Here is a 23,666-nt window from a genome sequence, read left to right on the forward strand (position 1 = left end):
TTCAGAATTATCGCTCTTTTTTTGTTTATAGTGCAAAAAAATAAAAATCGCAGAGGTTATCAAATACCACCAAAGGAAAGCTCTATTTGTGGGAAAAAAAGGACATCGGTTTTATTTGGGTACAGCGTCGCACGACCGCACAATTGTCCGTTTAATAACAGTGCTGAATCGCAAAATATGGCCTGGTCATTGGGGGGGGGGGGGGATCTTCCGGTACAGAAGTGGTTAATGAGTAGTTAGGGTTTGCATGGAATTCTTTAAAGGAATTAATTTTTAAAACTGGAGTTTATTGTCACTTTATGCTGCAACAGAGGCCAGACGTGGTTGTACACATGCGGCAGCAAATATCATACATCATGTTGCGCTCAGCTTTGCTCCAACTATCCTGCTACCTAAGCAATGCATGCGTTTGTGGTGCAGTGGTGTGGGTTTTTTAGGGTTAATCAAGGCCAGTTCCAGCATAAGGCTGCTTAGGCAGCTGCCTTAGGGTGCCAGGATAGGGGATGAGGGGGTGGCCGCTTGCTCCCAGCACTGAAACTGGGATTTTACCAACAATCGGAAACTGGGACTCCTGGTTCCTGATCGCTGTGATAGCCTCTGATTAGTCACTGTGCAGCCCACCCATGTGTTTTTTTTTCTCTTCTCTGAACAGAGAGAAACATACACAAAGGGGTAAAATACCTGTCTTCCATCCCCTAATGCTGTGCCCTCTCTCCTACCAGGTGCAGTGTGGACAATTTAGTGCCCGCAGCCAGTGAGGGGAAGCGGGGAAAGCATAACTCTGCCCCCTCATTACACACTGCTGTTTAGCCCCTGTTCACATTAACTGCGGCTTTGAAATCTTGCAACTTCATCTGAAATTGCACCATTTCAAAGATGCATGTCAATACAACTTGGAAGACACCTGTGTGACTTCATGCACAGATGTCTATGCAAGTCACACCCGAAATCACCAAAATCAGTGCAGGAACTACTTTTTCAAACCGGTGCAGCACCGCAAAGTCGTTGTCGCACCGATTTCTGCCGGCAATAGGCTGTGGCTTGTCATACGATTTTTACCTGTCAGATCGTATGGCAAGTCCCTCCAATGTGAACGGGGGCTTAGTAGCAGTTCAGCATAGCTCAACTTTTTAGTGCTGTGTGACGTCCTTCAGGTTGCGCCCCATCACATTATGGGGGGGGGGCAACGTGAAGGATTTACCAGTGCGGTAGAGGGGCAGCAAAATGCACCTTCCTCAATGTAGACAAAAAATCCTTGCACCAGCCCTGGGATTTACACAGGTCTTGGAGACAGCACAGCTTGCATCTCAGCCGCCCAGCCCCTGCCCTCTAAAAAGCAATCCATCACGGATTGCTTTTTAGATGGGCGGAAAGTGCTGCTGCAAATGTTAATAAGCCCTTAGTTATAGAATTCGGCTTTGGAAAACCTAAATCTAGAACAATGCAAACATCATCAGAATGAAGTGTGCAGATATGATTGATATTGTCTAGGAATAAATCCTGGACTAATATACAGATATTAGAAGCATGCCCCAGAAATAACAAGAGACAGTTGGAAGCTCTCCCATTACACCCCATTGTGAAGGAATGCCTCCCACCTTTCTGTCAGTATAAGACTCACACTAATGTCTTCTTAATAAAAGAGCTTTAATAAACAAGATCTCCTTTAAGCCTGTTAAAAGCTCAGAGGTTAGCAGAGGCTGACAGCCAGCAGATCAGCTCACTCTCTCTATCTATCTCTCTGCTCACGCAGGAGGGGGATCCTAATCCTCTCTATCTGGTTGGTGGATCAGGAGGCTTGTCTTCAATTGGATTGGTCAGCACCTTGTTCTTCCCAGCAGACTGACAGATGGGCGGGGCTTCCAGCCTTTGAAAACCAGTAGCCTAGTGAAGAAGTTTCCTCCCTGTGTGTAGAAGTTGTTCGGTGGATCTCAGGTGTTGCTGTGTGGACGGACTGATCGGGATTCTGCCTTGTCACCATGCTTCGGGCTGCCCTAGGTCATCTCTGCTCTAGGGTCTCCTCTGTTCCTCTGGGGACACAGATCAGCCGGTTCTCTGCCGCTGCCATCCCTGCACCCAACCCTAAACCAGACGTGCACTTTAACCAGGTAATCTATATATCTGACACTCGCCATTTCTACTTTATGATTGCTCTGCGGCCCATTGCATTGTTATCCTGGTTGTAAATTTGTAGAAGAGGGCCCCCGATCTGTGATAGGGGGGAGTGTTTAAATGTGGGCTTATTTGGTAGTGCAGCAGCTAGGAGGGGGGGGGGGGGGTCATGTGGTGGTGCAGCATATAGGAGGAGAGGGGGGGTCATGTGGTGGTGCAGCATATAGGAGGAGGGGGGGGGGTCATGTGGTGGTGCAGCATATAGGAGGAGGGGGGGGGGTCATGTGGTGGTGCAGCATATAGGAGGAGGGGGGGGGTCATGTGGTGGTGCAGCATATAGGAGGAGGGGGGGGGGTCATGTGGTGGTGCAGCATATAGGAGGAGGGGGGGGTCATGTGGTGGTGCAGCATATAGGAGGAGGGGGGGGGGGTCATGTGGTGGTGCAGCAGCTAGGTGGAAGGGGGGGGGGTCATGTGGGGGTGCAGCAGCTAGGTGGAAGGGGGGGGGGTCATGTGGTGGTGCAGCATATAGGAGGAGGAGGGGGGGGGTCATGTGGGGGTGCAGCAGCTAGGTGGAAGGGGGGGGGGTCATGTGGGGGTGCAGCAGCTAGGTGGAAGGGGGGGGGTCATGTGGTGGTGCAGCAGCTAGGTGGAAGGGGGGGGGTCATGTGGTGGTGCAGCAGCTAGGTGGAAGGGGGGGGGGTCATGTGTTGGTGCAGCAGCTAGGTGGAAGGGGGGGGGGGTCATGTGGTGGTGCAGCAGCTAGGTGGAAGGGGGGGGGGTCATGTGGTGGTGCAGCAGCGTCATCTGATGGTGTAGCTGGCGTAAGAGGGGGTTTCATCTGGTGCAGTGTATTTTATTTTATTTTTTTGTCTTTGTGCAAACTGTTCATCATGCTGTGAAACCCTGCCAGTTGTAGTCCTAACATGGACTCAGTTACATATGGTATGTAAACAATAAAGATTAGCACAGCCCACCACAGTGCACAGTCCTCCCTTTGCTTTTTTTTTTTTTTTTTCACTAAACTTCCTGATTTCTTTCTAGCTGTATAAATCCAGTCCTTGTTAAGGAATTTGCTGAATCACATGTTTGTTATGATGAAGACAATTTCTAGATCAGTAGCGAAGTGCCCCCATGTTAGTGTTGTACACAGGCATGCACAAGCTTGCATGTAGAATTCATATTGTTGCTGTTGCGCTCAAGTGCAATATAACAGAATAGATACTCGGAATGATCAGATTGCAGTAACTAACTTGCAGTTTGCTAAACCGGTACAAAGTTAGAATCCATATTGCACAACAGGGTCAGGGTGGAAAAGCACATTTTTAGCCTGCAGGGTAATACAAAATGGATTCTGAAAATTGCGTGTACACACATTGACTCTTCCCAGCAATGTCTGTGGCTCAATTAGGGTTAGGGTAGCATGACTGTTTAGCTGAATATCGCTACTTTAGTAACCGCTACATGCAATTACCCTGATTCAGTCTTTCGTCCATGCTACCTCTGATAACACAGGGGAACGGCTGGAGGAGCAGCAGAGGGGACTTCAGACCGCTGTATGCTGAAAACGGGTCACAGAACGAACTGCACTCCTGTGATCCATAGGTGATGTACAGATGAACGAGCTTTGGCAGTACCTCCTGATTTAGTTTTTAATTTAAAAAAAAAAAAGAAAAAATGTACAGCAGTCTCCCTTGTACATACCTGAGCCCATCCTTATCCAGCGATGTTGCAGGAGTTTCTCAGCTGCCTGGTATGATTGGCTCTCCTGATTGGCTCCCACTGCTGTCAGTCACTCAGGAGAGGGGGGGTGGGGGCCAGGTCACAGCTCCATGTCTGAATGTGACTCTGCTTAGGTGCCCCTATAGCAAGCTGCTTGCTGTGGGGCACTGAACAGGAGAGGAGGGAGGGGCCAGGAGCACAGCAGAGGGACCCGAGAAGAGGATTCAGGCTGCACTAAGCAAAACCAACTGCACAGAGGAGGGAAGTATTACTATTTTTTTTTTTTTTTTTATAAATAACCTGAGACTTTACAATCCCTTTAAAGCTTGACATGCTTGGTATCTATATACACCGGGTAGCCTAATCTTTTGATTTTACTCGAGCACAAGCTTTCAGTAAATATTTGTAGATCATTTTGTGTAGCACTACTCCCATTGGAGCTGCTTAAAGCGGATTCCCCTGGGTTACCCATAGCAACGACTTCTAAATTCCTAGTATTAGATTCTTGGCTCAGTCCAGTAAACAGTCCAGGGGATTTGGTTTTTGTTTTTATTTTATGATGGGATGGGAGAAGGGATGAGTGGGATACTCTAACTTGGCAAACGATGCACAATCTTGAGGACTTGTTCTATCTATGATGAATGCAGCAAGGCCGCTGCTTCACCCGGCCACTGAAGTGAAGTATATGAAAGGTGAACTACTTGGTAGATTACTCTTCAGGGTTTTACTTGGCACCCCCTTTCTCGCTGACTGTGTGTGCGCTGACCTTCTGTCCAAACATCACTGGAGTGGTCACCTTCCTGGGCAGACCCCTTGGGCAAGCCCCCTGGTACTCATGGACACTTTTTCCCAGGTAGCTCTGCCTTCAGCTCCACTTTTAGTTTCTCCAGGACTTTTATGACTCGCAGAAGGAGAGACAGCCATTACCCTCCTCCTGGGACTCTGCTTCCCACCAAAGACACCCTCCCTCATGTGCTCTCAGCTTTTAAGGACAATCCCAGTATGCACTGCCCACTGGGACTCCCAATAAAGCCTGTGCATCATTGGCCAGGTTTCCTCCGCTGTCCAACAGGCCTCCCTATTGGACGCAGTGGGGACACTCCCTCAGACCAAATGAATGCACAGAGAGCAGGCCTAACTAAAAGAACAGGCTCCCCTGATGAGCAAAACTAATGCTTTACCTAGCGAGATCCATGGTCATCTTACAGGCGACTCGCTGAACTTCAGGCAAACTGCTTAAAAGAGTTATAATGCGTGCAACATTACCGATGGTTTGCCTGAAAAGAATTTATAAGCGTTTAGACCGATCTAGGCATCCCTGCCGAATGTCAAATTGGTGTCAACGCTGTACTGAAAAAAGTGAGGTCACCAATCTGCCTGCAATTGTAGTAGAAGTAGCACACTGATGACTGCTACAAGATCTCCATTTACAACAAAATGGAGACAAAAATGCTGAAATGTTCGTAAAATGTAATTAAACCACTTAAGCCCCGGAAGATTTTACCCCCTTCTTGACCAGGGGTCGGCACTGCGTGACTTTAACAGACAATTGCGCGGTCGTGCGACGCTGCACCAAAACGAATTTGACGTCCTTTTTTTCCCCACAAATAGAGCTTTCTTTTGGTGGCATTTGATCACCTGTGTGATTTTTTTTTTTTTTTTTTTTTTTTTTTTTTTTTTTTTTTTTTTTTTTTTTGATCATGCGCCATAATCAAAAAAAAAAAGCGCGACAATTTTGCAAAAACAATATTTTTCACATTTTTTTTATATGAAATTCTCCCTCCCCCTCTCCCCCCCCCCCCCCCCCCAAAAAAAAAAAAAATAAAAAAAAAAAAATCACGATAAGCGTATTTTGATTGGTTTGCGCAAAAGTTATTGCGTTTTTACTAAGGGAAAGATTGTCTTTTTTTTTTTTTTTTTTTTTTTTTTTTTTTTTTTTTACGAGTAATGTTTTTTTTTTTGCGGGACTGCGACATTGCGGACAGATCGGACCCTTGACTGACATTTGACACTTTTGGGGGTACCAGTGACATTATTACAGTAATCAGTGCTATAAATATGCACTGTTACTGTAAAAATGACACTGGCAGGGAAGGGGTTAACTTTATTGGGGAAGGAGGGGTTAAGTATGTCCCTAGGGGCGTGTTTCTAACTGTGATTGGACATGGCTACTGGTGTAAGAACAGAGATCAACGGTCCTACATAGTAAAACCGTGTGATCTCCATTTTTACACAGGGGAGAATGACAGGCAGCTTTGTTTACATTAGCCGCCTGCCTTGCTCTTTTCACGGCGAACGATCGCGAGTCACACGCACTGACTTGTTAGGGAACGAGCCGGGGCGGGCGCTCGCTCGCTATTGGCTCACAAGCTAGTGACTCTGGAGAATAAAATGTCGGTCATTGCAAAATTTTTTGTCGCGCGGTATTTGCGCAGTGGTCTTTAAAACGCCATTTTTTTGGAAAAGAAATTTGAAAAAATCACATTTCACTGCATGTAAAAAATAGTAAACCGTAAAGTTAGCCCATTTTTTTTTTTTTTTTTTTTTGTATATTGTGAAAGATGATGTCACGCCGAGTAAATAGATACCCAACATGTTACGGTTTAAAATTGCGCCCCCCCCCCCCCCCCCCGTGGGATGGCGACAAACTACGGTCAATAGAGATCTCAATCTGCGATGGCTTTAAATTTATCTAACGGTTACCAGTTTAGAGTTAGTGTAGCTCTTTTTTTAATTATTGCCCACGCTCTGGCGATCGCGGCGATACCTCACATGTGTGGTTTGCAGCGATTTCATTCGCGGCTCGACTTGCGTATACGTTTTTTTTTTTTTTTTGTGCGCGAACGGTGACGGGGGCGGCTAAATTATTATTATTTTTTTTTCCCCATTTATTTTTTCTTTTTCAACTTTATTACAGGTTTAAATTGGCCGCCATTTGCAGCACAGTAACCCGGAAGTGACGTCATGGATGCCACCTCCGGGTCACGTCATCGGAGACCCGATCTATGCCGTTTCCGGCATTCATCGGGACTCCATCCAGCCGGCGGACGCGCCGGCTGGGTGCTCGGGGCTCCCGGTGGGACGGGAGCCCCGGGTAAAGCCGCGGGAGGGGGGGGGGGACATCCCCCTCCCGCTCACCCGGGTAACGATCGAGCGGCTCCCGTGCCACATCGGTCGTTACCGACGGAAAGCCGACCGTCGGCTTTAAACCACGGTACCGGGATGATGCCTCTAGCTAGAGGCATCATCCCGGTATAACCCCGCAAAGTCTGCCGACGTATGGGTACGTCAGTATGCGGTAAGTAGCTAAACCATTGTCCAGCTCCTCCGATAAGACATGTTACTGGGTGTGACCAGGCTGCTCTGATGGGCTTTTGCCATTCTCAAACATATGGAACAATTTCTGTGTTTACTGCTGCAACTTAAGTTGCATATTTGGACCCTTTGGTACTGAATTATTTGCACACAGGTACATTCATAACTTTGTTAAAGCAGGAAGAAGAGCCAATATTGCAGGCCATTATGTTTAACCTCCCTGGCGGTATGATTGTCAGGAATTTTGTACCAAAAGCGGTACAATTTTTTGCATGGAAATTTGGTGTTATTTATTGTAGGCCTACAATTCTTAGTAATTACTTAAACCTGACCAAACAAGACTCTAGTAGACATCCCAGATGTGAAAGTTTGAAACGCAAAATCATAAATTCTAATACAAGTTAAATATTAGTACAGTAAAATTGCAGGCAAGGGCACTGGGGGGGGGGGGGGGGGCAAACTAAGGTAAATTTATTTTATTTAGTAATGTAATCCAATAGGATTACAATAGATCAGTGTGTTTTACTTTTTGAATTTGCCGCCGGTTCCAGCCCCCTGCGACGCTCGCTGGGAACGGAAGCCGGCACACAGTATCAGGCGGAAGATCCAGATGCTGGAATACATCGCGGGATCCTGGGGACAAGGTAAGTAACCTCTTCCAGAATCCAGCGACTTCTCCCCTGGCGGTACCTGGAGTGTGGCACGGGGCTACCGCTAATGGCACTGAAATTCAACCCTGAGCCACACTCAGGAATACCGCCAGGGATGTTGATAGGCAAACTAGCCACAGCAATTATCAGTCTGTAATTGGTGACCCAAACATCACTTATATAGGGGCTTGTTTTTAAATGCCCTAAATTATTTCTTTCGTTCATTGAGGGACCCAGCTCCTGATCTTCTTAACCATTGGGTTATACTGCCCCCCCCCCCCCCCATAGGAGTAGAGCACTTGGCATAAAGTCTGGCTATGCCTTTGGGCAGTGCCAGGGGGCATTTTTTTTTTTCTTGCTGCCTAGTCAGGGAGTAAGGACCTATTTCCCTGTTGGGATCTCTGGTCCTGGCAATTTTCTTCTTTTTTTTTTCCTGTGAGATCCAGAATTAACTGCCGGACTGGGCGATGGGCTGGATAATCTAGATCCAGTGGTCACCCCAGTCTGGCCAGCGCACGCAGGCCTCAGCTCCATGCTAGGTCGGCCGCGACATAGCCCCACTGGTGGCCTGCGAGTGAAAGGCCTCGCGAGGTTGTCTTGGGCCCAAATCACAGCATTCCTCCTGGCGGACCGCCCCCCCATTTCGATGGAGAAGGTTCTGTCTGGAGCGATGCCCATCTGGTTTCCTGGTAATGGTAATTAACTGTCCCCCGGAGCGTTGTGGAGTGGACATGGGCTCCTCTTGACACTGAGAGAAAAATTGGTGATGGGGAGGGCCCTCCAGCAGATTGACAGCCTCAGCTTTCATCCTGTGTGCTGTGTGCAGGGGTGTGTGTGTCTCTTCCCTCCAATTAACCCCCAGAGCTCTCCTTGCTGTGCTCTGCAGAGTGTAACATCAGCTCTGTGCCCCCTTTTTTTTCTGAACTCCTTGACAAGCTTTATAAATTCAGCACTTTGAATGGATGAAGAGAAGGCTGCAGATCGGTACAACTTATGTTGTACCTGTCGGGAGTAAGGACCTATTTCCTTATAATTTTTTTTTTTTTTTTTTGTAAAGGCTAAAGGTTTTTGCATTCTCTGCATTAAAGTAAAAAAAAACGTATAATAGCTGTGCCCCAACCCCCTTCCTAACACCTGTATCAATCCAACCCTGTACCTGGCTTCAGTTCTGCTTGGCTGAGAGCAACTGGAGCCATTGGCTTTTGCTGCTGTCAGTAAAATCCAGTGAGGAGGGAGTGGGGGAGGTGGGACCAAGCCAGGCTTTGTGTCTTTGGACATACACTGACTCATGGGGGCACACTGCAGAGTCGCTCCTAACAAGCGGCTTGCTGTGGGGGGCGCACCAAGAAAAGGGAGGAGTCAAGAGGTTCGGGGGAACTCTGTTCAAAACCATTGCATAGATCAGTTTAAGTATAGTGTTTGTGTGGGGTGTATGTAAACTCCTGCGATAATGATCTGGTCAGTGAAGTAGCAGAGGGGGTTGTTAATCAGTTTCAGCTGCTTTTGGTGTTAATGAAATAACAGGTGCACTAGATGGGCAACAATGAGGTGACCTCCAAAACAGGAGTGCTTTGGCCTAGGGTCAGTGTCCCTACTGGTAGCACGAGGGGATACCTGGACCCTATAGAGGTTGCACACTAGGTGTGCATCTTCACTGATCTCACAGTTCGATTAGGATTATACTATCAACAATTTAATTCCACGATGCATCACAAGTAATACCCACGTTTTTATCCGAAAATTCAAGCCGTCAGAAGAATTTTTGTCATTTGCTGTTGTTATCCTATTTGGGAGGGTCATTCTCATAACCATCCTAAAAAGAGGTCTACAAGCTATTCCCTTTCAGTTCATTAGAGAACAAAGGGGCATGCTTTACAGCAAGAGGAAAGGCTTCTTACCGTAAGAGCTGTGAAAATATGGAATAGACTGCCTCTCAAACTAGTTCTGGGTTACTCAGCAGATTTAACAAGGACCTGATTTATTTTTGTCCTAAATAAACAAAATATAAGTGACTGTGACAGAGGGATGGCGGTGGGGAGGGAAGCCATCAGTGACACTGGCACGCTTTCAGTGTCTCTGCTTCTCTTCTCCCTTCCTGTGCCTCCAGTGATGCTTCTGTTGATATGGGGTCTCCTAGAGCTCCTCCCCCTTTACTCTACTCTACTGGCTGTCAGTTTATCAGTTGACTTTCTGCTCCAGTGTCCATCTGGAAAGTGAGGGGACTTTGATCACCAGGCAGGCTCTGCCTCTGTTTCTCCAGGAGAGTCAGAACACTACATTGAGTGCTGGATGACTTCATCGGCAATCGATTCGGCTGACTCTCAGCATTGATGCAGAATCGCGATTCATTGATGCTGCGATTTTATTCAACACCCCCCTATTGCACAGGCAGTCCAACTCCTCTAGGATGGCACATTAATACGTGTCATTGCCAGAAGGGTTGCTGTGTCTCCAAGTACAGTCTCAAGAGCATGGAGTAAATTCCAGGAGACCTGCAGTTACTCTAGGAGAGCTGGACAGAGCCATAGAAGGTCCTTAACCCATCAGCAAGACCGGTATCTACCCAGTGCCTTGATGATCAGTACCAATGTCCCCTGTCTGGATTTGCCGGTTATCTGCTCTGCTCTCCTCTCATGTGCTGTCAGCATGAGGAGAGCAGAACAGATAACCGGCAAATCCGGTTTACACTGATCAGTTGTGATTGGACACAGCTGATCACGTGGTAAATAGCCGCCGTGATTGGCTCATTACACTGATCAGAACTCTGACGATTTGTGCCGGGGGGGGGGGTCGGCTCAGGAAGACTTCATATGACGGCCTCCTGGCAAAGTGCGACCGCGCTGTAGCTGTCATTTGGTTATAGCACGGTCGTGAAGTGGTTAGTCTCTTGAATTCCATAGCTATATTCTCAAGTGGTCTCGGTGCCTACTTGATGCCTACATTACCTGGCTTGGCAAGGTCTCAGTATGACATCTTGCAGATGTGTTAGGAAGAAAAGAGAATGGGTAGTCTATGTACAGCACTGAGAACTGCTTTTTGTTTGAACTGCTAAACTATAAACTTTTGCAATATCTAAAGAATTTAACCCATGCATTTAAAAAGTGTATTTTGAATTGCATAGTATTAGCATCAACCTGCCCAACCAGCCTTGTGTAATTCCCTGCTCTAGACTAGAGAATGGGTGAGTGCTTTTTAGGCACCATTCAGTGTGAAGCTCAAATTCTGGAGTAGACAAAAAAAATTCTCTATGGAGATGGTTCACTCCACTAAAAGTCCCCAGAATCCTTCTTTTCTCTTACGTCCTCCGACAGTCGCCGCCTCTTCATATTCGTCACATATGGGGGTATTAGACTTTGCTCCGAAGGAGTAGCTAGGCAACAGAATATGTTAACAATAAAGCTTTAACATATCCCACCCTCAAGGGGTGGTCCCCTCAGTCAATACCCTCCTACTTCCTGCAACCATATCTCAGTTTTAATGTCTAGCTTGTCAGGAGTGGCTGGCTCTCTCTGTGCTGGGACTTTTTGTCCCAGACTCTTTCTTCTTTTTAATATTTTGTTTGAGTTTTTCTCTCTACCTTTACTTAGCTGTTATTTTTGTCAGCATTAGTTAGTTCTTCGGACGAAGAGGATCATGCGGACTGGGTCTCGGGCTGATCCCCCTGGTCGCAGGTCGTGGGTCGGTGGCTTCCCAGTCTGCCATCGAGCGTTCAGCCAGGTAACGCTCCTGGCACAGTGAACGACCCATCCCTGTTCGGTGCAGGGATGATTGGTGAGGTGGCTACCTCACCGGACGCTGTGCGGTTTCTTAACCTCCATTGTGTGCGTCTTGAATTGCGACTCTCCCTGCCTCATGTGCAGCGGCTTGTTCGCCTGTGCGGGTTCCCCACGCCATGTGAGGTAAGTGTATTTATGTGGGGACCTGTCTGTCTGGGGGGGTCTCAGTCTGGGACTGTGTAACCTGCCTTTAATCACACTGCTTGTCTCCCTATCTCTCGGCTGCATGCTGTGGGCTGCAGGGGGGGGGGGGGGAGATGTGTGACACTGTGTGTGTCAGGCTGGGCAGTGTGAGAAGCTGTGTGCTGTGGGGCATGTTTTTTCTTGGCATGTTTGGGCATATACAGCGATCGCTGCGGCGATCTAACATGTATCCATATATTGGGATGTAATGTGTGTGTTTTTATGCACTGTGGAGCGGCGTTTTCGGCGCCAAACGACGCCATTTTACCGGCGCCCGCTCCGGCCGCATGGTTTACATGCACGGCGGCCATTTTCTTGTAGCCTCCATAGGCTTACATAGAGCGCCCTGGCAGCATCACTTCCTCTTTCCAGGAACACCGATCGAGGCAGCAGCAGCAGCGGGGTCTCCTCAGGTTTTATCCTTCTGTTCTTGTCATCCATTGCCTGTACTCAGTTTGTATATTCCCTGTGGGGGTCTCATTGTGCCTGAGTGTGGTGCGGTGGGCTGCGCTTGCCGCGCTTGCTAAAAGGGGGCAGTTAACCCTTGGTTGTCTGGCATTACAGGGGCAATGGATTCTCAGGAGGGCAAGTTTCCTACAGTATTGGTGGAAAGCCAGGGGACCGCTGTTTCCCCCCCAGGGGGGGATTTAGCCACTATTGTGGCTGGCCTTGCTGCCCAGGTGCAAATGCTGGTGGCTGCTCAATCTACTAAACGGCCCAGAGTTGCTCTGTCCTCTGATTCTGAGGGTGAAGGTGATGGGGCTGTTCTGGCAGGGACCCCCTTATCGGGGTCCCGCTCCTCTCTTGATCTGGTGGGGTCTGAGGTAGAGGCTGAAGTTGAGGGGGTTGATAATTCTCCCCCTGGCTCGCCTGAAGAGCTTGCAATCATGGATGAGTTGATTGCTTCCATTAAGCAGACGCTACGTTTGCAGGACGAAGTGTGTCCCCCCGCTGCCTTGGCGGCTTATGGGACGCAGAGAAAACGCAGGACGCCGCAGGTTTTTCCCTGCAATGCTGATTTTCAGCGCGCTGTTAAGGATCAATGGCGCGATCTGCGCAAGCCTTTTGCGGTACCAAGTAAATTCAAGCTGCGTTATCCTTTCTCGCCTGCCACTGATGAACGGTGGTGTGTGCCTCCGCCAGTGGATCATGCAATTGCGGTTTTGAACAAAGCCACTGCGATTCCTGCAGAGGGTTCCCCTGTTTTCCGTGATGCCACGGATAGGAGACTGGAGTCTCTTGCCCGTCATACTTATTCTGTTACGGGTTCTATGCTTAAGGCTCTGTTTGCTTCTCTCATGGCGGCCCAGGCGATCGCAAGTTGGACGCAGATGCTTAGGCGCGTCCTAGTGGCCGATTCGGCCTCGGCGGCGACCCTGGATATGGTGGATCAGATCCACCAGGGTGTCATGTATCTGTGTGATGCGGACCTGGACCTGATTCCGTTGGCTGCACGTGTGCACAGCGTGGCGGTGTTGTCTCGCCGCCTGGTTTGGTTGAAATGTTGGTCGGTGGACCAATCTTCACGTAAGAACTTAGCCAATCTGCCTTATGATGGGTCTCGCCTTTTTGGGGAGTCCCTGGATGTGTTGATTAAGGGGATCACCGGGGGTAAGAGCACTCTCTTGCCCCATTTCCCCAAGGCTAAGGGGGCTTCTGGGAAGAAGCATGCAAATTTTCGGCCCCCTCAGGGGTCCTTTCGGCCGCACTACAAGGGCAAACCGTTCAAAGGCCAAGGCTCTCAGAAGAAGCCCTGGTCTGGGAAACAGAAGTCCGGCCAATCCGGACCTGCGGCCCATAACAGTTCGGCCTGAAGGGGCGCCCTCACCCAGTTTTGGGGTGGGGGGACGCTTGCTCGGTTTTCTTCAGCCCTGGTTGGCCCGTGTGCGGGACAGATGGGTTCTGGAAATCGTTCGATCTGGTTACAAGATCGAGTTTCTCTCTCGGCCGGAGAGCAGATTTTTTCCCTCAAATCTCCAACTGTCTCCAGAGCGCCTGCGGGATCTGCACCTGGCGGTGCGGGACCTGAGGGCTCAGGGAGTGGTGGTTCCGGTGCCTCATCGGGACAGATTTCGGGGGTTTTATTCCAATCTGTTCACCGTGCCCAGGAAGGAGGGCAAGGTTCGTCCGATTCTGGACTTGAAAGCTCTGAACCGCTCTGTGCGGGTTCGCAAGTTCCGCATGGAATCCCTGCGCTCGGTGGTGGCTGCCCTGGTTCCGGGGGAATTCATGGCCTCCATCGATTTGAAGGATGCGTACCTTCACATCCCCATATTCGAGGGTCATCAGAGATACCTTCGATTTGCCATTGCGGAGGATCACTACCAGTTCGTGGCGTTGCCCTTTGGTCTCGCCTCGGCTCCGCGGGTCTTCACCAAGGTGCTTGCACCGGTTCTGGCATTATTGAGGGCCCAGGGCATTTCTGTCCTGGGGTATCTGGACGACATTCTGGTTCGGTCTGCGACCAGACAGGGTCTGGAGGAGGACCTGTCTGTCACAATGCAAACTCTGCAGGAGTTTGGTTGGACGATAAATGTTCCAAAGTCGACACTGAGTCCGTCGGTTCGTCTCCCCTATCTGGGAATGATACTGGACTCGGTGCAGGCGAAGGTCTTCCTGCCGGAAGACAAACTCAGGACTCTTCAGGAGGAAGTCAGGTCCCTCAGGGACGTTCCACACTCGTCTCTGCGGACGTGTATGAGATGTCTGGGATTGATGGTCTCGGCCTTCGAGGCGATTCCTTTCGCGCAGTTTCACACGCGGGGTCTCCAAGCGGAGATCCTGTCCAGGTGGGACGGGCGACCTCAATCTCTGGATCTTCAGATCTCGTTGAGTCATCGCACCAGGGAAAACCTTCTGTGGTGGCTCCAGTCCCCGTTGGTGTCCGGGGGCAAGTCGTTTCGTCCGAGCTCGTGGACGGTAATCACCACGGATGCCAGCCTGTCGGGCTGGGGTGGTGTTCTGGGCGTTCTGTCCGCCCAGGGAACTTGGTCGGAGGGGGAGTCTTCCCTCCCGATCAACATTCTGGAATTGCGTGCGATAAGGCTCTGTCTTCATCGCTGGACGGACCGGCTGCAGGGCTGCCCGGTTCGGGTGCAGACGGACAATGCCACGGCGGTGGCCTACATCAACCACCAAGGGGGCACCAGGAGTGCCCGAGCGGCTCGAAGTGGCCGACATTCTGTCTTGGGCCGAGACTCATGTCCCGGCGATAACGGCGGTTCACATTCCGGGAGTGGAGAACTGGCAGGCGGACTATCTGAGTCGCCAGACCCTGGATCAGGGGGAATGGTCTCTCCACCCGGCTGTCTTCCAGATGTTGTGCGCGAAGTGGGGTCTTCCAGATGTGGACCTGTTCACGTCTCGCCTCAACTACAAGGTGAAGAGGTTCGTGGCAAGGACGCGCGACCCTCGGGCAGACGCGTCGGACGCGTTAGTGGCCCCGTGGCATCAGTACAGGCTGATGTACGCGTTTCCACCGATTCAGTTGCTGTCCAGGTTCCTTCGCAGGTTACACTCGGAACGCAGCACGGTGATTCTTGTGGCACCGGACTGGCCTCGCCGGTCCTGGTACGCAGACCTCGTGAATCTGGCGGTCGACGCCCCTTGGCGTCTGCCTCTTCGAGACGATCTACTGTCTCAAGGACCGATTTACCATCCTGCTTTACAGTCGCTGGCTTTGACGGCCTGGCTGTTGAGACCGAGGTCCTGAAGGAGAAGGGTCTCTCTCCAGAGGTCGTTCATACTTTGATCAACGCGAGGAAGTCTTCCTCGGGGAAGGTTTATTACCGTACTTGGAAGGCCTATTTTGCCTGGTGTGAGTCCAGGGGGTTTTCACCCCGCACGTACTCGGTTTCCCGTGTGCTGTCTTTCCTTCAGACGGGTGTCGATCAGCGTTTGGCACTGGCTACGATAAAGGGTCAGGTGTCTGCGCTGGCCGTTCTGTTTCAACGTCCCGTGGCTTCCAACTCCTTGGTTGGCACTTTTATTCAGGGTGTGCGGCATCTGGTTCCTCCTAGGAGGGATCCTTTGCCCCCTTGGGACTTGAATCTCGTTCTATCTGTGTTACAACGTGCTCCTTTTGAACAGATCAGGGAGATCTCGTTGTCTATGTTGTCCAAAAAGGTCGCCTTTTTGGTGGCGATCACTTCGGCTCGCAGAGTGTCGGAACTGGCGGCTTTGTCCTGCAAGTCTCCGTACCTGGTTGTTCATTTGGATAAGGTGGTCTTGCGACCTAATCCTTCTTTTCTGCCGAAACGAGTTTCGGAATTCCATCTTAACGAGGATATTGTTTTGCCTTCGTTGTGCACGAAGCCGAAACATCCAAGGGAGGTGAGATTGCACTCTCTGGATGTTGTTCGGGCGATTAGGGTTTACCTTAAATCGACTGAGTCTTTTCGTAAGACGGACTCCTTGTTTGTTCTTCCAGAGGGTCCTCGGAAGGGCATGGCGGCTTCGGCCTCTACCATCGCCAAATGGATCAGGCAGACCATTGAACAGGCCTATGCCTTGCAGGGGAAGGTTCCCCCTGTGCCTGTGAAGGCGCACTCTACTAGATCTCTGAGTACGTCTTGGGCCTGCCGTCATGGGGCTTCTGTAGCCCAGGTGTGTAAGGCGGCGACTTGGTCGACCGTGCACACTTTCACAAAATTCTACAAAGTAGATGTTCAGGCATCGGCGGATGCTTCCTTTGGCCGCAAGGTTCTTAGTGCGGCTGTTCCATAGGGTCCCTTGTTGGGGACTCCTGGCTGTTGGGATAGTTTTTTGTATCCCCTGGTTTTTTGTCTTTTCCTGGGTTGTTGCTCCTGTTGAGCACTTATTTTTGCTGTTGCCCAGCTGGTTTCCTTCCTTTGGTAAGGTTCCTTTCTTTGATGTGGAGACTGCGTTGCCTTTCGGCGCGGATGCGTTTCCCACCCCTCATGTTTGCACTGCTTTGGGACGTCCCCATATGTGACGAATATGAAGAGGCGGCGACTGTCGGACGTAAGAGAAAACGGAATTTTTGTAAAATCTTACCTGTAAAATTCCTTTCTCTGAGTCCTCCGACAGTCGCCGCCCCCGCCCCTCTTTTGGGGTTTGGTTGTATACTCTACTGCTATTCCACTAAAACTGAGATATGGTTGCAGGAAGTAGGAGGGTATTGACTGAGGGGACCACCCCTTGAGGGTGGGATATGTTAAAGCTTTATTGTTAACATATTCTGTTGCCTAGCTACTCCTTCGGAGCAAAGTCTAATACCCCCATATGTGACGAATATGAAGAGGCGGCGACTGTCGGAGGACTCAGAGAAAGGAATTTTACAGGTAAGATTTTACAAAAATTCCGTTTTTTTTTTTTTTTTTATTTTATTTTTTTTTTTTTTGTAGCTCAGATTGGTGTGGTCGTCTTCTTTCTAATAACCCCCAACCCTAATATATTAAAGGCTAATCCTTACCCCCAAACATAGAAAAAAAAAAAGCTAACCCCCTTACAAAATTAAATACGAAGTAAAAGTGGATGAAAAGCTGAAATGCATGGCAGCAAATGACACGGATTATATTTTTCTCTGTTAGCTAATGAACAAAACGCCAAAGCTCAAACACTTTAAAGTGCTGTACAAAAATGCACATACAAGCGCCTGAAAAAACACCAGAGAAATTCTCACACAAGATGCTCAGGTGAGAATGCAGTCTGAAACATGCTCAACTACTCTTGTGACATGCTGTTGGTTAATGCAGTTTGTATAGTCTGATTTTAACCGGTTGCCGACCGCCGCAAGTACATATACTGTGGCGGTCAGTCCCGGCCAGGCAAAGTGACGTATGGGTACGTCACTAGCTTGTGAGCCAATAGCGAGCGAGCGCCCGCCCCGGCTCGTTCCCTAACAAGTCAGTGCGTGTGACTCGCGATAGTTCGCCGTGAAAAGAGAAAGGCAGGCGGCTAATGTAAACAAAGCTGCCTGTCATTCTCCCCTGTGTAAAAATGGAGATCACACGGTTCTACTATGTAGGACCGTTGATCTCTGTTCTTACACCAGTAGCCATGTCCAATCACAGTTAGAAACACGCCCCTAGGGACATACTTAACCCCTTCCCTGCCAGTGTCATTTTTACAGTAACAGTGCATATTTATAGCACTGATTACTGTAATAATGTCACTGGTACCCCCAAAAGTGTCAAATGTCAGTCAAGGGTCCGATCTGTCCGCAATGTCGCAGTCCCGCAAAAAAAATTACTCGTTAAAAAAAAAAAACAACAAAAATTACAATCTTTCCCTTAGTAAACGCAATAACTTTTGCGCAAACCAATCAAAATACGCTTATTGTGATTTATTTTATTTTTTTGGGGGGGGGGGGGAGAGGGGGAGGGAGAATTTCATATAAAAAAAAATGTGAAAAATATTGTTTTTGCAAAATTGTCGCGCTTTTTTTTTTTTTTTTATTATGGCGCATGATCAAAAAATCACACAGGTGATCAAATGCCACCAAAAGAAAGCTCTATTTGTGGGGAAAAAAAGGACGTCAAATTTGTTTTGGTGCAGCGTCGCACGACCGCGCAATTGTCTGTTAAAGTCACGCAGTGCCGACCCCTGGTCAAGAAGGGGGTAAAATCTTCCGGGGCTTAAGTGGTTTAATTACATTTTACGAACATTTCAGCATTTTTGTCTCCATTTTGTTGTAAATGGAGATCTTGTAGCAGTCATCAGTGTGCTACTTCTACTACAATTGCAGGCAGATTGGTGACCTCACTTTTTTCAGTACAATGTTGACACCAATTTGACATTCGGCAGGGATGCCTAGATCTGTCTAAACGCTTGTAAATTCTTTTCAGGCAAACCATCGGTAATGTTGCACGCATTATAACTCTTTTTTTTTTTTTTTTTTTTTTTAAAACCGTGAGGTTTATTGAAACTTTTGGTACAATACAAAAATAAACCGTGCATTGAAACTGCAATCAGATTCATAACACACAGGGGTACAAAAAATACAAATATACACAGTGATTAACACTTAGAAACAGAGCAGACATAGTAAAAAAAAGGCAGTAGTCAGTTACTTTCTTTCGGCCCAACACTCAAGCAGACAATATTAGTTTAACTGGGGTGGTCAGCATAAAGTAGTTACCCACGTCACTACTGAGCCGTATCAGGGCACTGCACCCATTTGTCCCAAATCTTGTTGAACTTCTGAGGGCACCCCCTATGTTTATATAAAAGTTTATGAAATGGGATGACACTATTGATTTCCTTAATCCACAATCCTAGAGTAGGTCTCATCCACCGCCTGGCTATCAATTTACGTGCTATAAACAAAGTTTCCTGAAGAAATATAACAGTGGATTTGGGCATCTCTCCATCCGGATAGACCCCCAGGAGACACTCCTTAGGAGAGAGTTGTAGAGGAGACCCCATTTTGTCATGCAGAAATGTGACTACTTGTTGCCATAGAGTCTGTAATTGGGGACAGCTCCACAATAGATGAAAGAAGGAGGCATCAGGGTCTCCGCACATAGGACAAGAGGGGACCAAGTCAGGGTGATATTTGGACAGTCTAAGTGGGGTGAGATAAGCCTGGTGTATTATAAAGGTCTGGGTTAGGCGATCCGACAGTTTTGGCGACACTCTGCGGCACGTCTCCAAGGCATCCTCCCATTCCTCATCCTTCATGGCCCCCACATTGCGCTCCCAGCGGGTCTTAAGTGCAAAAGCTAAAGTGGTCGAGGAAGGTGTGTGAAGCTCAGAGTAGAACATGGAAATGAGGTGACTGGGTTCTGTACTTTTAACAATCTCAAGGGTGGTAACCGATTCTATCTCAGGAGGACCGTCAGGGAATTGAGATCTATAGGCATGGGAAAGCTGTAAGTATCTGTAGTGCATGGGGCCCTGGAGCGCAAACTGGTCTCGCAGGGTCTCGTAAGACCGTAGACCAGTGGTCGTGGAGATATGGCTAAGGAGGAAAATACCCCTCCCACTCCATATCGACAGGTCAGGGATGGAGAGGAACTCACGCAATGTACTATTATGCCACAGAGGGGTGAATGTGTGGAATGGAGGGCACCGAAGCCTGGACGCCACCACCTCCCAGATCCGACAATAGTGATATAGGAGAGATCTGGGGCACAGGGGCTCCGGCGAGCCCCTGACGCCCCTAAGGATAACTAGGAGGGGGTCCCCGAGGGGATGAGCCCACCCAGGGCAGAGCAGGGTCAAGAAGCGTTCTCTATCCGTTTTATCTATGTGAAAGAACTGGGACAACTGAGCTGCCAGATAGTACAGATTAAAATCCGGCAGGGCCAACCCCCCTAGATTTGTAGGATTCTTGAGTTTGCGCCAGGAGATCTTGTGCCGGTTAGCACCCCAAACAAAGGTCTTGAGGAGCGATTCCATCTGCTTAAACAGCCTGAGTGGCAGATATATAGGAGAGTGCCATACAACATAGAGAATTTTGGGAAGGAGAATCATTTTAATTAAATTGACTCTACCCATCACTCCCAGAGGTAATTTGGACCACACTTGAATTTTGGCCTTAAGCAGAGGGAACAAGGGCTGAACGTTATCCGGGACATAATCTGCTGAGCTAGCTGTCACCTGAATCCCTAAGTATTTAATGCGGGATACACATTGTAAGGCCGGGTTAGCGGGGGCGATCTCCTGCGGGCTCTCGTCAAGCGGGAGAATTTGTGACTTATCCCAGTTTATCTGAAAACCGGAGAATCGTCCGAACCGTTCAATTAAAGAGAGAGCCGTGAGCAGGGATTCTCGAGAGTCTTCCAAATATAACAAAGTGTCATCAGCATACATGCTGATCTTCTCCTCCAGCGGTCCCTTACGGAGGCCACGAATCCCGGGATGTGCTCTAATGGCCATCGCCAGGGGTTCCGCGGCCAGGGCATACAGCAGGGGGGAGAGGGGGCACCCCTGTCGAGTGCCACGGGACAAAGGGAAGGCGGTCGACTGCCAGCCGTTGGCCAGGACCCTAGCTACCGGGGCGCTATATAGAAGTTTGACCCACTTAATAAAATTAGGTCCAAAGCCGTATCGGTCCAGGCAGGTCCATAGAAATGGCCACTCTACCGAGTCGAACGCCTTAGCCGTGTCCAAGGAGACCACCACCCTGCCGCCCATTCCGTCGTGTTGTGCCTGGAGATTCATGAATAACCGACGAAGGTTAAATGAGGTGTTCCTCCCAGGCATGAACCCGGCCTGGTCCGAGTGTATGAGTGAAAGGATCACCTTGTTAAGACGGAGGGATAAAATTTTCGCAAGGATTTTAGTGTCTACTGGGAGCAAAGAGATGGGACGGTAAGACTCTGGGGCGTGTAAGTCTTTGCCCGGCTTGGGGATGAGCACAATTAGCGCCTCTCGCATAGAAGGGGGCAGGGCTGCATCCTTGAACAGAGATTGAAACAAAGCCAATAATTTAGGAGAAAGGAGTTCCGAATATTGGGAGAAGAATTCAATCGGGAGGCCGTCTAGGCCGGGGGCCTTAGATCTAGAGAACTCGGACACGGCTGCTGCAATCTCCTCCACAGAAATGGGTGCCTCGAGGGTCGCCAACTGGTCGGGTGTCAAAGTGGGAAAGTCGATAGAGTCCAGAAAGTCATGCATGTCAGTGCAGTCAGCGGGGGCCTTAGAGGTGTAAAGTGTACTAAAAAATGATCGGAAACACTGTGTCACCGCAGCAGGATCAGTGATCTCATTACCCAGGTCATCCTTTAAAGTAATAACTACCGGGGGCCTATCCTCACAATGGACTAAATATGCGAGGAGTTTCCCCGCCCGCTCTCCATGTGCAAACAGATTCTGCTTCTGAAAAAACATCTTAGATTTCGCCTTCTCATATTCAAGTTGGGAAAGGACTTTAGAGGCCAATTTATACTGGGATTCATGCGTCGGAGTCGGGTCCGCCATAAAGGCCTGTTCAGCTTCCATTAGATTTGTCGTTGCCCTGGAGATCTCCTCAGCGGCCCGCGCTCTAACAGCTTTGATTTTGGAAATCATAGTGGATCTGGCGAACAGTTTAAATGCCTCCCACACTGCAGCCGGGGAGGCAGTGCCCTCATTATCAGAAAAGAATTGTGTCCAGGTCCCCTCAATGTCGTTCCCATCAGACACCAAGGGGAGCCAGGCGGGATTCAGGCGCCAGGCCGGGGGAGGTCTATTGCAGGGCAAGGACAACAGTATCCAATAAGGGCAGTGATCAGACAGAGTCCGTGGGGCGAAGCCTGCCGCCAGTAACCTGGGGAGCAGGGTTCGAGACAACAATATCAAATCAATGCGTGACATAGAATGGTGTGCAGCCGAGAAACAGGAGTACGCACGCTGAGCGGGGTACTTGCTGCGCCAAGAGTCGGCCAAACCAAAGCTCTCCAACAATCGGGAGAACCTGGTCGGGGACGACCCCGGCGGCGCCTGGGAGGCGCCACCGGATCTATCCAGACCCGAGTCCATCACATTGTTAAAGTCGCCCAGCCAGATCACCGGGGCCCCCGGGCATTGTGCCATAAACGCCAACCCCTCCATTATAACCACAGCAGAGTAAGGGGGGGGCACATAGAAAGCCATCAGCAGCATCAATTCCCCATAGACTGACGTTTTGAGAAATACATATCTACCCATTGGGTCAACCTGAGATCCCAGGAGCTGGAAATGTACCGATTTGGCCACCAGAAGCGCCACACCCCTGGAGTGCGAGCTATATGCAGAGTGCTGCACCCAGCCAACCCAGGGCCGTTTGAGAGACTGCTGTACGCGGCCCTCCAAATGTGTCTCCACCAGTACTATAATGTCAGCCCGGACACGGCGTAAAACATTAAAGACAGCCGTCCGTTTAATCTTATCGCGCATACCCCTGACATTCCACGTCAAGAATTTCAATGCGGCCATGGCAGGGGTAATACGGAGCGTGGAGCGGAGGCTCCCAGGATCTCAGGCAATAAGGCCACAGAACTAACAGGTTCACGGTCATACACTAGCATTAATAAACGGCAGCAAAAGAGCAGGCAGTTATTACTTGAGGTCAATGTGCATAGAACAGAAACAGTATAGAGATTGTACCAATTATAAACTGTAAACAATGGTAATACCCCAATCCCCCCTCCCTGCCCTGCACCAACCCCAACTTGTGCGGGCATGTTCCCAAACAAGTGCCACAACCAGAACAGGCCCACATGCGACTGGCAAAAAACAAGATCAGGAGGCCAGGGACCCCCAGGATAGTCAGCAAAAATACAGCAAAATACAACTAGGGCAAGCAAGGGGGGGCCGGGGGCCCAGGTCCATCAGAAGTCGCAGGGGGCAACAGGGAAGTTGGGCACAAACACACGCCTGAGCGGGTGTAGGGGGCGAAAACCAACAGGTGTATCGCTGGGTAGCAAAGCCTATGGGCAGGTGGAAATCCATAGGAAGAGAACAGAAAAATCAGTTCCATCTGTGGAGCTAGGGCGCTCCGCCGGTCAAACTCAGGAGCAGTAGTGCAGGGAAATGAGGGGGGAAGGGGGATGCAAAGTCTTGAGTTCCGCAGGATCTACAAAACCCCCTCCACCTCTGCAGCAGCGTAAGGCATAGGCAATCAGGGAGAAAGTATCATGATGTCGCCAGGGCAAGGTGGTCAGGCTCTAGCTTCCAGTCCTTCTAACCAGGAGATGGCGGCTTCCGGATCCTCAAAGAAGTGGGCTCGGTCCTCACCCTCCACTCTAAGACGGGCCGGGTACAACATAGAGTATTTGATATTCTTGATACGCAGCCTGCGTTTGACCTCCAAAAAGCTCTTGCGGCGCCTCTGGACCTCAGCAGAGAAGTCGGGGAAAATCGCTATTTTGTGATTTCCAAATGGAATGTTCCCCTTAACTCTGGCCAGGCGCAATATGGCATCTCTGTCCCGATAGTTCAGGAATTTAGCGATGAATGTGCGGGGGGGTGCACCCTGAGGG

The 23,666-nt window shown here is 49.5% G+C and overlaps 1 protein-coding gene across 1 annotated transcript in view; it reads left to right on the plus strand.

Annotated features, from left to right (window-relative positions):
• Positions 1-1,914: 1,914 nt before the first annotated feature.
• Positions 1,915-23,666, plus strand: part of ALDH2 (aldehyde dehydrogenase 2 family member) — a 63,022-nt gene continuing 41,270 nt past the window's right edge. The window contains exon 1 of the mRNA XM_082255944.1: positions 1,915-2,108. Within this exon, the coding sequence (XP_082112070.1) occupies positions 1,980-2,108 (129 nt within the window). The 5' untranslated portion in view covers positions 1,915-1,979. The remainder of the gene's footprint in view (positions 2,109-23,666) is intronic.

Source organism: Pelophylax lessonae (assembly GCF_965119305.1).
Source record: "Pelophylax lessonae genome assembly, chromosome: 1".
In the NCBI taxonomy this organism is placed as follows: domain Eukaryota; kingdom Metazoa; phylum Chordata; class Amphibia; order Anura; family Ranidae; genus Pelophylax; species Pelophylax lessonae.